The sequence below is a fragment of the Molothrus aeneus genome, chromosome 2 (assembly GCF_037042795.1).
Source record: "Molothrus aeneus isolate 106 chromosome 2, BPBGC_Maene_1.0, whole genome shotgun sequence".
Lineage (NCBI taxonomy): Eukaryota > Metazoa > Chordata > Aves > Passeriformes > Icteridae > Molothrus > Molothrus aeneus.
In genome coordinates this window covers 9,394,010-9,407,348 of record NC_089647.1, presented here as the reverse complement: position 1 = coordinate 9,407,348, position 13,339 = coordinate 9,394,010, and the positions used below count along the sequence as shown (strand labels likewise).

General features: G+C 38.1%; 1 protein-coding gene across 1 annotated transcript in view; it reads left to right on the top strand.

The window, feature by feature from the left end:
* The window catches only part of ROBO2 (roundabout guidance receptor 2), a 439,359-nt gene extending 427,227 nt beyond the window's left edge, over positions 1-12,132 (top strand). The window contains exons 27-29 of the mRNA XM_066571926.1: positions 2,759-3,022; positions 8,082-8,183; positions 9,281-12,132. Of these exons, the coding sequence (XP_066428023.1) occupies positions 2,759-3,022; positions 8,082-8,183; positions 9,281-9,285 (371 nt within the window). The 3' untranslated portion in view covers positions 9,286-12,132. The remainder of the gene's footprint in view (positions 1-2,758; positions 3,023-8,081; positions 8,184-9,280) is intronic.
* Positions 12,133-13,339: the final 1,207 nt, after the last annotated feature.

Below are 13,339 nucleotides of genomic sequence, written 5' to 3'. Positions count from 1 at the left end.
CAAGGCAAGACAAGACTGCTCTCAATGGTGTCTCAAACTCATGACTCCAGATGGGACCTTTTGATCAACCCATCAGAAAATGGGTTTTCTGATGGGTTGATCAAAAGAGAGCAGAAAATATTTAGTAATTTACTAAGGCAAAAGATTTACAATGCAGGATGTAAGTAGTAGAGCAAATCAAAAACCACATTTCCAAATGAAGCTCCCTTCCAACTTCTTTTATTAAAAAGGACAGGTAGGTGTTATGTGGCTGTCAGCCTGAGTAAGGAGGTGAAAAAACAGTTTAGTCAGGTGATGTTTGCCTACAATTAGTAACTGTTCTTACAGATCTTCTCAGACACTTGTAACACAGTTCAGTAAGTTTCTACTCAGGCCAGAGCCAGTTAATGTTAATTCCAAAGTACCTGTAGTTCTTCTAGAATTCTATGAAGCTTCATTGCAAGATACATTTTATTTTTCTCTTCAGCTCATCCATAGGTTTAAAGCACCCAAGGAAATTTACAAACATGGTTTTTCATTTCACTTCTATACATAAGTCAGTCTTTATGCTTGTTTTGTGGATGGATAAAAGCAATAATCAGGTTAGCAGTAGATCAACACCGTAACTCTACAGTAATTCCAGGAGTTGCAGCCAGCTCTAGAACATGCAGTATAGATTAAGTACAAGCTTTCTTTCCTTTTAAGTATCTAATTAATAACAACTATTAGAGAGCAATTTCTGAAGTAGGGTAGTCTTTTTAAACTTTAATACTGCAATAATTTAAACTTTTTTTTTCTGTGTTACTACTTGAAAATTTTGCTTATATTGAACGGTAAATATTTTATCTGGGAAAATTGCACAGTCCCATGTCATGTTATGGCTGTTTTTATTGGATTCAATGCATCTCCACAAAGTGCTTATAAATCACAACTTCAGTGATCTCTATTTCAGATTGCATAAGCAGATGCCAGTGTTGTGGTTCTGTACATTAACTGGTTATGATGGCAATAAAATCAATTATAAGAAATGCCACTTTGGAAGCCAGCACTATAAAGCAATTTTAACATTGGCAAGCTCCCATACCCTCCTGCTTCCACCTACAGTAACTCAAGTGCAGTCATTGTCATGAAAGGTCGCATCTATATTCATAACGAAAAATTTCTCAAATAAATTAGCGCTGAACATAAAGCATGCACCAAGCTCTCTGACAGATTATTAAAAGGCTGCTCTCGCCAGAGGGTGCTTATCTTAATCTGGGGCACAGCACTGCAGCTGTGAGCAAAGGCACAGGAGCATCACTGGGCACAACTTTTTTCTCTTTGAAACACAAATAACCTGCCCATCTCATATTTCTGTAAGAGATGGTGTTGACTGGAATGACATCCCAGCAACTTTGGAAGCATTTTTGCTCCATCTATGAGGCATAAGTATCACTTCTTACAGCAAGGACATGAAAAAAATTCTATGTAGCATTATATAAAGCATTATATAAAGCTGGATTAGAGACTTTGAAATCAACTCCCTCCAAAGGCCTCCTGACCAATTTATAAAATGAATTTCAGTTGCACTAGAGTTATAAACATCAGACTTCCCTGCAGGCAAAACAGAGGTTTACTTTTCCATGCCTGTTAGTGAGCCAAGTTCAATTCCTTGATAAATCTTCACAACACAGTAAGGTAGAAAGGACTAGAAAACAGGTCAGACCCAAATCTGTTGTAAGCGAACACAGGTTTTTGTGAAGTTGGTGTGGCTGCAGAGATTTACTTGGGCTATCCATTGCCCCAGAACAGAATTATCAAAACTGTTCCTTGTAAAAAATATGTATATGATATAGAAGAATTTTCATTATGATACTAAAGGTGCTTCTATTTTCTGATTTTTCTTTTCTTTTAAAAAATCTGGACTATTGAGTCTATTATATCATTTACATGAAAAGTTGCATTTAGAATATGAATTATCCTGAGTCTATAATTACCTTGGGTCATGGACTCATTAAAAAAGTGCAGTTTTTGCCCCCAAAAATGTATTTAGAAGGTTGACCTTCAATTCTACAAGCATCTTAGTAGTCCAAGTCACAAACTTGAAAAGGACAGAAGTTGTTAAAGACCAGGCAAGTGTCTTTCTGTTAGCTGAAATTGTGTTTTAATTGGTTATATTTGCAGGACTGCAAAACTTAAGAGTGGCCATCCTCTAGACTCTGAAGAGTCTAGCTCTTCATTTCATTGACTAAAATTCTCACCCATTGTTTGGTGGTTCCCTTTAAACACATTGGTCTGAGACGTACTGATCCTTTTTCAAAGACAGTAGGTTTCACAGTCAATTTTTTCCCAATATTTGTGGCATTTTATTCATTTTGATGAAGTTGTGTGTTAGACTTTGAGTTTACACCTCGAGCTGAAAGTGTAGCCCAAAGCCAGGATGAAGCAAGCCCCAGTAGGGTGGAGGGAAATTGTCAACTGGCGTGGATCAGTTTTCCACAGCCTTTCTTAATTCCTTGTTGTTACTGAACAACAAGGAGTTGTTCAGTCCCATGCTTGGAAGTGTAAGTCAGGGCTCAGAGCCTATGGTTTTTTATGGAAGTTAGAAAGAGGTAGAAACACAGAATAAAGAGCTAGCAGAAGTCAAAACCCTTTTGTGAATAACATGAAATTTCCTCCTTTTAAAACCTATTTGGTGGCTCGTACCGTTTACGAGGCACATTTCAGTGTCGAAAACAGACCTTCTGTTCCAAATGAAAGAAAAAAATCAGTTCACCTGAATATTATTCACGTTTTTTAGATCTTCCACCACCACCCGACCCGCCCCCCGGTCAGGGTTTAAGGCAGCCCATAGTGCCCGGCCAGCGCGGAGGCTCTGCCGAGAGGAAGGGGAGCTCTCTGGAGAGGCAGCACGCGGCAGCCAACGTAGATGACACAAAGAGCTCCCTGGACCGGCCCGCTAGGACATCACTAGAGTGGCAGCGGCAAGCCCAGGAGTGGATAAGCTCTGCAGACCGCCAAGAGGATTTCAGGAAAGCCCAACACAAACAAGCCTTCGGATCAGGTGTGTGCGCGCTGCACCAGCCGAGGCGAGGCAGGGGCTGTGTCGGGAGCCAGGACATCCCTCTGGCTGTCCTGGATGGCTTGAGCCCCTGCCAGGGGGATCAGAGACCTTGGCACAGAGCCCAAGACCCCCGTGCCTTTGAATTTGACCCATTTTGACCCATTTTACCACCTTTATATGAAGAATGACAAGCCACGAAAGTTTAAGTAGAATGATAGCTAGTTTGTCACAGGGTGAAAAGTAGATTTTTGAGGTTTTTAGAATGGGATCTCAAGATGGAGGAATTTGGGCATGTTTTGTCCTTCTTTCTCCTTCTTCCTAGCCTCCATGTTCTGTGTGATGCTGGCACTTTTGGATTGGTTTAAAGTAGGAACAAACTGTCTAACATAGGTGATAGGTATTGGAAAATAATTGTAAATAATGTGCACGTAGTTTTTAGTATAAAAAGACAACACACCCCTGAGGGCAGTCAGTGTGCCTCTGACTGACCTGCTGAACAGACCTCAGCAGGCCAGGGGAAGAATGTTATAGAAAAGAAATTATAAACAACCTTGAAAACCACAGCTGGGCAATCCTGACTCCTTCTTCGACTCCCGGGCTGGGAAAAGAGACCTGTACATATCTCGGGGTCACTGTGACCCACAGAGATTCCGAGAGGGCTGCTCCACCCCTTTGCTGAGGGGTTCTGTGCCTGGCAGGGCTCTAGGATCACCTCACACCTCTCTGTGAAAGTGCTGGCGAGGGTCAGGCTGGAAAATAAGGAAAGGCAAAGTGAAATGAGAGCTCGTGATCCAGCTATCTTCCCTCCTGCATCGATGAAATGTCATTAGCACCTGACTCGGTGCACTCTTTGCAATGTTCTGGAAATTAATAATGTTCTCAAGAGTAGCGATGGAGAAAATAGGAACAATTTCAGGCCAGCAGGGAAGGAGAGAAATTTTTAGAGTATCTTTTGTTAGATGTATTTATTTATACATATAGGGCCATATTTTCCAGTTCTTTCAACCTGCTTCCAGGTTGGCAGCAGTTTTCACGTGTCTGCAAGAAGGCTGATCCTTCTAAACTACTGACATTCCTTTCAGCTGCATTAAAAACCCTCTCTTCTCTTTATTCCAGGCTATGACAAAGTAGCATTCATCTCTTAAGCCCAGCAAGATGACAGCACAGGTTTTCACTTTCATACAGGACCTGCACCTTGCCCCAAGCTGACTTTAGCACCTAAATGGATTTCAACTCTGCACAAATGTGCACAGGAGGGGATGCTAGGCTGGAGCTGGATTTCTACAATATTCACAGTTTCCCTCTCTCAACCTGACCTCAAGTAAAAGCTGCTCTTTTATCCCAGGGCGTTTTCTTTAGCCCATTAATCACCTCATCCCAGTGCAGTGCTGATTAGAGTGATACAGGAGGACAAATAAGATTTAAACAAAAAATTATACTGAGTGTGAAGTTTTTTTGTAGGGTTATACTGTTTCTTCTCTTATCTATGTAGCTCCCACAGTTACACTAGATGTACTCTTGTCATCCATATTTTTATTGATTTTGTTCACTCTTAAAGCTCCTTGTTAATCTAACACACTAGTGCCATTGACATCCTATAAAAAGAAGAGCAGTGTGCAGACAAATCAGTCATGGGGACAGGCTTTACCGAATAAAGTTCTCCTAGGGAAAATACTGCTACCTGTATTAAAAATTTAAATATTTAAAATACAATTCATATTTTTAAAAATATCAATAATGGTCCAGTTAAAACCCCCTAATTTGTTGGCCGCATAAACAAGTGAGTGGCTGTTCATGTCCTGAAATCACAATGTGAAATCACAGTTTAAAAATAGTGTGTGAAATTCATGCTGCTTGGTGAAATGGCAATTTTAATTGCAGTTTGGAAGATATACAAACACATAGAAAATAGCCCAAATATGCCTTACACTTCTCATTTCCTTGGAAATTATTAAGGGTGCTTCTCTGACCTGCTTACAAAGAAGTCCTTTCTTTTTCCTCTGTATCACAAGCGTGTAAATAGAATTTGTCATTTATTCTGAGATGCAGAGCTTATACAGTAGTAAAATTCCCATCCTGCAGGACGTGCATTTATCTGCCCATAAACAAAGAGAACTTGATCTTGACACTTCCAATACCCTAAACTGAAGGGGTTACAGGTATCCTGTTCTTGTCAAATTCAGGATGCCAAGAGCAAGTGCATATCCTTTATGCATAAAAAAGGATGCCTCTAGGAGATGCTATGAGTTTATCCTGGTGTGAGGAGTTCACAAAGTTTGTGCACAAGACAGGCCAGGGCTTCATATCTCTCTGTCTGGATTGTCATTCCAGCCTCTTGCACTGCAGCTTTCTTGCTCTGCACTCTTGTGTAGATTTTAAAATGGCTACTCTTGTGCATTATGCTGTTTTATATCACTCAATTTAGGTGTTTTAATAATATCAATTGTGCTTCTTCCCTTTATTAATGGCATAGTTCTTTGGAAATCCATTCTGTCACAGTTTTCAATGCATTTCCAAAAAAGAGTTGCTAGTATTAGTTAACAGCTTCCAGAAAATAGATGCAACTTATGGGATTAATTTCAGATGTTACCAAGCGTGAGAGAAATTTTGAAAGTAAGACCTTTAGTTTGAAGTTGAACAGAATAAAAATACCTAAGCGTGGGATCTCTGTTTCCACTGGTTGCTTTCAGTATAAACAAGATCTCTGAGTTCCTGGCAGTGGCTTCATTGTAGAACTGGAGTTAAAGCACATCAAATGTGACATTCTCAGCTGCCCCCCCTAACGAAAGTGGTGCTAGATCAGCTTACAATAATTTTGATAGCAGGAAAAGCCTTTTGGTTATTTTCTGAGGTATAGGAGCATTGTTACACACACATGCTGATTTCACAGGGGCTAGAATTATATCTTCAAATTAATGGCTCAGTATTTCAAGGAGTAAGGCACCAGCAAAACCTCCCCATATTCTTTGCAGGCCTGGACATGGGGCACTGTTTGGAGAGTTTAATAAACGTGAGCCCATTCTCAGGACTGAAGACAACTACTTTTCATGTGCTAGAATGTTGTGTAAAACCTAGCCTTTGTTTATGTCACAATTCCTTATTTTATGGATTATGTTTATTTCTGAGGGCACAACAGATAATTTAACATACCATATGCTCTATAATGATAATGCACTTTATATTTATTCATGGTCGTTTTTCCTCAATATTTCATTGAACCCGAAGGAGGCCTTATCCTGAGTCCACCAGCTAGAAAAACAAATCAATTGACTATATATGTCATCTTCCAACTCTTTTGCTATGCTAGTGACTTTTGTTTTCATCCTTTAAAAATGTATCCAGCTTTCTGCTGAACTGATTTATGCCACTTGCTTTATTGCTGCCTTAATGAAAACTGTTCCATATTTTAGCCAGCCTTTGGAAACCAGGTTTGCATCTGACTCTATTGTTAGGTCTTGATGTATAAAAAAACAAGTAACATAATTTAGGATAGACTGTGGCTGTTAAATGCCGTTTTACAGAGTCTTTCAAGCATTTCTTTTTTTTTTTTTTTCAGCAAGGACAGCACACAGTCATAGCACAAAACACTGATAATGCCCTTACATCCTGCAGCACAAATATTCTGGTCCCTTGGCAGGACCAGAGGGAGATACTTTGGCAGGGAAAGAAGTCAACTGCCTGCCCTCTTCTGCAAGAGATTTACCTTAAAATCAGGCTCAGTTCAACAGCAGCTCACGTGGGGAATCCCCACATCCTACTCTCTTGTGGCAAATAACGAAATCCTGCATTTCTTCCACAAATTTGTTCTCATTTAGCACTTCTCTAAGTTAATTATGCCTCTGCTACAGTCTTTGCAAAGGCTTTGCTTTGTGAATAAAAGCATTTCTTTCTCCTCTTTCTTTCCAACCATCCCCACCTACTTTTCTTTCTGTGTTCCTGCCCATTGTCAAAGAAAGTCCATTTCTCCTCAAAAGATTGTTTAAGAGTGAAGACAATTGGAAAACCAAAATAAAGAAATCCCTTTGGACCTAAATTCCCTTTGAAAAAAGGCAAGATTCAAGCAGTAGAAATCCCACCGATTTCAGAAGGGACAATGCTGTGTTTGAGGTTAGGCATATATACTCATGTTCTTTCTTGACTCAAACTATATTTAGCAAGATCTCTTTCTTCAGCTTCTGAGAGGGCAAAAGTGGATCATACGCAGCAAAGAAATAAAATAGTGGTTCTACTTCAGTGTTAAATCAGTTCTGCTGTTATGCTTCTTAGATTTGGATTATTACAACAATATCTCCAGGAAACTCTAATCAGAAGTGATGTCTTGTTTTACTTCATGCTATATGAGGACATACAGCCTTATGCCTTATTGCCATTAATCCTGCTTTTGAAAGCAGTTCATTATTACAGGTCTTCACAGAAAAAGAATCCAAGTGAGCAAAAGTAAGCCTTTTGCCCATAATGGAACATGAAACAAGCTGCAGGATTATTTATCTGCTCCAAATATTACAGCTGCAATGTATAATATAATATTTTCCAATGTAATTCAACACCAGTTCAAAAAAAAAATTGCCAGTGTACTTTGCATCGTTAGAAATTACTGAGTTGCTGGAAGCTAATTAAATTAGCTGATATTGTCGTTCTTTATCTAAACTGATTGGGGTAATGTTGCCATAATTTAAGCTAAAGAAAAGGAAAAAGCACATTTATGTAGGCTTGAAGCAAAAATCTAATCATAGCTTCATTGTTTTGGAAATTGCATGTTCACCTATTTTTATTAAAGTATCTATGATTCATGATCTCTTATTCATAATGAATCTACACTTCTTATAATTAATACAAACTGACTTAGGAGTTCACAAGGAAGCAAGATTTAAATTCATACTGGCTTCTCTGTCCTTGGGATACAACTCTTAGTTGTGTATTTTCTTATGTAAAATTGTTATGCTATAGAGCAAGAGAAAAGACAGACATGAATTAATATGACATGCATAAATGAATAGCTTGTTTATTCCTACTCCTAGGACTTCATTGGTATTTATTTTGCTTTGTTTTGCTTTTCTAGAAGAGGCACTCGTACCATATAGTAAACCCAACTTCCCATCCCCTGGTGGCCACAGCTCTTCAGGAACATCTTCTTCTAAAGGATCAACTGGACCCAGAAAAGGTGAAGTCTTGCGAGGGGGTCACCAACGCAATGCCAGTGACCTTCTCGATATAGGCTATGTGGGAGCAAACAGTCAAGGACAGTTTACTGGTGAATTATGTAAGTTTACCTCCAGCTCCAGTTAAAACTCTCAAATAGATAAAAGAAAAAGATTATAAATCTCTTGTGAAGGGAGTAGGAAGTTGTGTGTGATAATCAGATTAAGCTTTGTGCAGGTCTTTTTGCCTTCTGAGGCGTATTGCATGTGATGGCAAACAAACATCATCCTTCTGTTCCTTGCTTTGGACCAGTTCAAATCTGTGTAAGCCATGCCAAAGTTATCTACATGGTACATCTCTCTGTGTGTAATGCTAGTGAAGCATGGGAAAAATTGAGAAGGAATTCTAGTAACTTGGAATTTTTTTTTGGCAAAGTGTAGTGTGCTTGTCTTGGGAATGCCAGTGACAGATTTCCTCAGCCTTCTCCTTAATTTCCTGTTGCTTGATGAGAAGTATTCTCTTAGATGGGAGGTCCTCTTTTCTTGATTGTGTACCCCAGTTTTTCAGTTTTATATCTCCACTTCTTTCCTCAGCATCCCAGGGCAGGGAAATTGTTTTCCAGATTTGTTTCCTATTACCACTCAGTATCTGTTAAACTTTTGATGAAACCGTGTTGATGCTATGTAGGTGCTGGCAGTACCAGCTGCCCAAAGGCTTGACTCTGTTGTTTGAGAAAGAACATCAAAACCCCAGCACACTCAGGCATACTGGTGTGTTTAATAAACTTATTAGTGGTCATAAAAGCAGTGGAGCTGCTGGCATGTCTGCCTCCTCTTGCTGCAGCCAAACCCTCAGCAGCTCCTGGCAGTTACTGCCCTGTAGCTGTAAGAGAGCTAATGGTGACCCAGGAGCCCTGAAATGTGCAGCCTCAGATATGGTGTTGGTAAGTGCTAAATTTTAGCATCCCTCGCTTTTCATCTTAGAAGCAATTAACCCTGTTCTCACAACCTATTGAATATTCATTCTGTGCTGCAGTAATATTGCCATAGGCTTCATTTTGTGTGGTTTTTTTTTCTCCTTATTACAACCTCTTTCTCTCTCTTTTGTTTCTCTCTATAGAGTAGTTGAGAAGACACATTGCAAGCTGCTCTGATGGACCATCAGGTCTGAACTCATGGAAGTGATGACACTAAACAGTGCAATGAACATTTTCTTTATTTATGTACTATTAAAAGAACTGTAAATGCAATGTAAAGACACACAGCCACACATATCCCACAGATACTTTACTTGTGTTCTTCTCTTTAATACACCATCCACCTTAAGCTATTCCTTGTCAGGAGTATATAAAAAAAAGAAAGAAAAAAAAAAATCACCCTCCAGGATTAAAAGGATTTCCTTCTGTATATAATTTCTTTTGTTGCATTGCTATGCAAGCTCACCTTCTTTTTAGCTATGTTCATATTCATGTCTGTTTTTACTGGTCTGTTGTACTATATGTGAATTAATAGGCTGTGGTGCCATATATTAACTTTTAATTGTGTAACTTTTATGTTTAAAGTTTGCACTGCAATTTTATTTGGTGATAAGCACAAAACTCTACTCCTCATGACATGAAGAAAAAAAGAGACTGAATGTGTGAAGAAGGTTTACATCCTGTAAGCTACTTTGGATGTAAAGGAGTATGTTAGGTGGTTTTCCATTGGGGTGTAGAAATGAGAAAGTGACAGGCAAAACTGATGTCAGTGAAGACATTAGAAACAGATTTAAACCTTTTAAAATCTAGCAACATAGTTGCTCTTCCTATTTAAGAAGGGGTCAGAAGTTGGAAGTGTGAGATTAAAGAGTGAAAATGAAAACTAAAGGTAGCATGAGATGGCCTAGACCCTTTCACTAGAGTGATACCCTTAGTATCTGCTTTTAGCCATCCCATGCCACTAAGGGGAAGAAAAACAAACCTTGCTACAAATAAAAGAACTTTAAGGTGTTTCACTAAAGCTGTTTTTATTTTTCAGTTTTAAAGGAATTATTACCATTTATTTCTCCAGCCCAAAACATAGGACAGAGATTTTTCAGGGGAAACAAACCACATAAACACAAGGAATACCTACTAAGATAAGAATGCAATTTATTCCTAAGACATATTCAGGCTGCTTCCAAAAAATTGAAATGTCAGAGTATCTTATTTCATCTTTCCAATACATGTACAGTACGATAGAGGATAAAGCTGCACCACTGAAATTCATGACATTAATTGTTTTGATGCAGTCTACACAACCCTTTCTGTTCCATACCTGAAGCCTGCAAGAGCTGAAGTTGGATCCACTAAATTTGTAGCAAAATGTTCAGTTTTTGGAAGGAAAGCAATGGTCAAATTATTTTTGACTTGCATTAAGTATATTTCTGGCAATACAATGCATCCAAAAAAGTTGGATATAAGTAAAGGAAATCTTTGACCTGTGTTTTAGTGAGTGGCTTCAAACACTACTATGATGAGGAAATAACGCATGTTTATACAGTTTTTGAATAAACCAGACTCTGTAAGTGGACATTAATGACAGCATCCTGTCTCTTCATTAATTTTCATGACTTTGTCCAAGTCTTCTTTACCTCTCAAATCTCGAAGAATAAATTCTCAAGCTTTTCCTAGATTATTGTGTGTGGCTAACCCACCCATTACTTTGATGCTTAATTTAAATATTGCATCTTACAGCTTATTTCTGTTAGTTATCTGACCATGAACACAAGTTTCCATTGAATACCCTTCTCATATAACCAGTCTATGTTGTTTTATATTTTGCCTTGGAGCTCACCAGTATTAAGAACACTTTTTGTCATGGCAGAATCTTAGAAAAGTAAATTACAATGCTAAGTATGTGTTGCTTTTCATTTCATTAACTTGTTCCATGATAAGATAAAACACGACAGCCATCAACTATAACTCAGCACCATTGAATATTGAAAAATGCTAGTTAGCTCCCTTAAGGTCAACATGTGTTATTTAGCTAGTTACAAACAAAAAAAAAAGTTGAGGAAAAAAAGTATGAATTTATTTACATATGTGACCAATGAGTATATGCCATTTTCCTGCTTGTTAAAACACTATAGTGAAAAACATAACATAAAAATGTGCAAAAAAGTTCAAGTAAGATAAAGAATGCAGCATAATTACATGTGCCTGGTTTTTATTTTGGTATATACCATATGAAGAGAAGACTATTCAGAGTACAATTCAAATTTAATTCTCTGGAAAACATTTAACTCAGTCACTGATAGTTGTTTTTTCCCCGTTTAATTCAAAAGCTTGTGCTGAGCTTTGGTGGAACACCTTACTCACTCTGTTCTATTCAAAATTCAGTATCTTTAGAGGTTGATAAAGCCATTCCAATTACTTTCAAATATGTGTTTTATCTCTTCCACTGGAAAGTAAATGTGTGTCAGTATTAAAGCTGTTCAGTACCATGATATTCACTAACTTGTCCATCTGCTTCTGTACATTTTTGTTCATTAATAATTTGCTTACAATATTACATAAGGTGTTGTTGTGTATGGCAAAGTGTCTCCATTATCTTACAGGTGATGTCTCTTCTTTTTTTTTTCTCTCTCTTTTCTATACAGTGTACTTCCAATGAACCACAGTACATATTTTTTAAAATGCCATTTAATTTACTATTTTAAAAGAAGTATTCTTCTTTTTAAAAAAAAAAAAGAAAACATTTATTGTGAATAATGTGTTTAAAGAAAAGGGATGTTGTGGCAGCACTTAGAATTGTTTTTTAATTTGTTTTTTTTTTAAAAACTGTTTATTGGCTACAGTTTGTTCACGAAAAAGTATGACCTCTTAATGTGTTTCATTGGTATTGTTAGTGCAGCAAAGTTTAATTGGCATAAGAAGTTGGTTAATAGTACTGTTGAAGTGTGTATTGTATATTTACTGGGGAAAAATAAAACATATTCACATTTCAAATCTATGTTAAAAGACCTTGAGTAAGGAGTCAATATGTGAAAGCCCAAACAGGGAAAATCAGGCAATAATAACATAGACTGAGCTATAATCATCACTGTCCACTTACAGGTGACAAGGAACATTTTATACACTGTTTTTTGAACTAAGCTACGAGCCAGTGGTATACATTGCCTGTCCTAGGGGTTTCTGTTTAATGTCCTGTCTCTCCTGGAACAGTTGTACCTCTGTGATTACACTGATACAGCTATTCCAGTGAATATTCTGCTTATAACTCTTCCCTCAGTGTGGGGCAAGCCCTGAGGAGGCACAGCTGGCTCTGCCTGAAGCCCACAGAGCAGTGGATGTGTAAAACCTGGTCTGAACCCTCAGACCTGGGGTTTGGTACTGGTCGAGCTACTGCCAACCCAGTACAGAATACCCCAAAATGTTTGGATAGGTCAATTTTTCTTGATCTTTGTGCTGAATACATGCTCAATTTTAAATGCAGGAGGGCTGAAGGACCAAATAATGAATTGTTCCATGTGCTTCAGTGGTGTATTGCTGTATGGGCAGCCATTTCAGTGATGCAAGGATTTCCTTTTTTGATGTTCTTTTTTTTTTTTTCCTTTATTTCTCAAGTACATACCCAAGTCAGTAAACCTTTAGAATATCTTTTGGTTGTCACCTGAAATGCAACAGAAACACCATTCCTTGGGAAAAGTACTAAAGACAAGGTGCATGGAATGTTTTTAAGTATGTTAATTTAGCTGCACACCAGTGCAAAAGGAAGACATGACTGTTTGAAATAATTATGTGCTGGTTTATGCTTGCCTCAGCCCATGCATTGCCAGCCACGAGAAGAGGTGTGTACTGAGGCTGAGAAAGAGTCCTCACAACTGAAAGAGGAAAGGGAATAGGGCTGGGGGAGATTTTGGCAGGAACTTCAATTTAAAAAAGAAAAAATTACAGGCAGCTCCTTTGGCTTGTCTACAATTTATGCAGTTTGGGGTTTTTTTATGGTAAATGGCCTTGTGGAGTTTTAGCAGGGGAACTAGAAAGAAAAAAGTTGACCTTTTGTAAAGATTGGGGGTACTTCTTTGCTGAGGGAGGATTTTTTAATTTAATTTTTAATTTTTTTAACACATGTTTTGTGTTCCATCTATCTGGAGCACATTAGCTAAAAAATGAGTTGTTTTTTAAAATCATGTGGGGAGCGGACAATTCATTTAGGA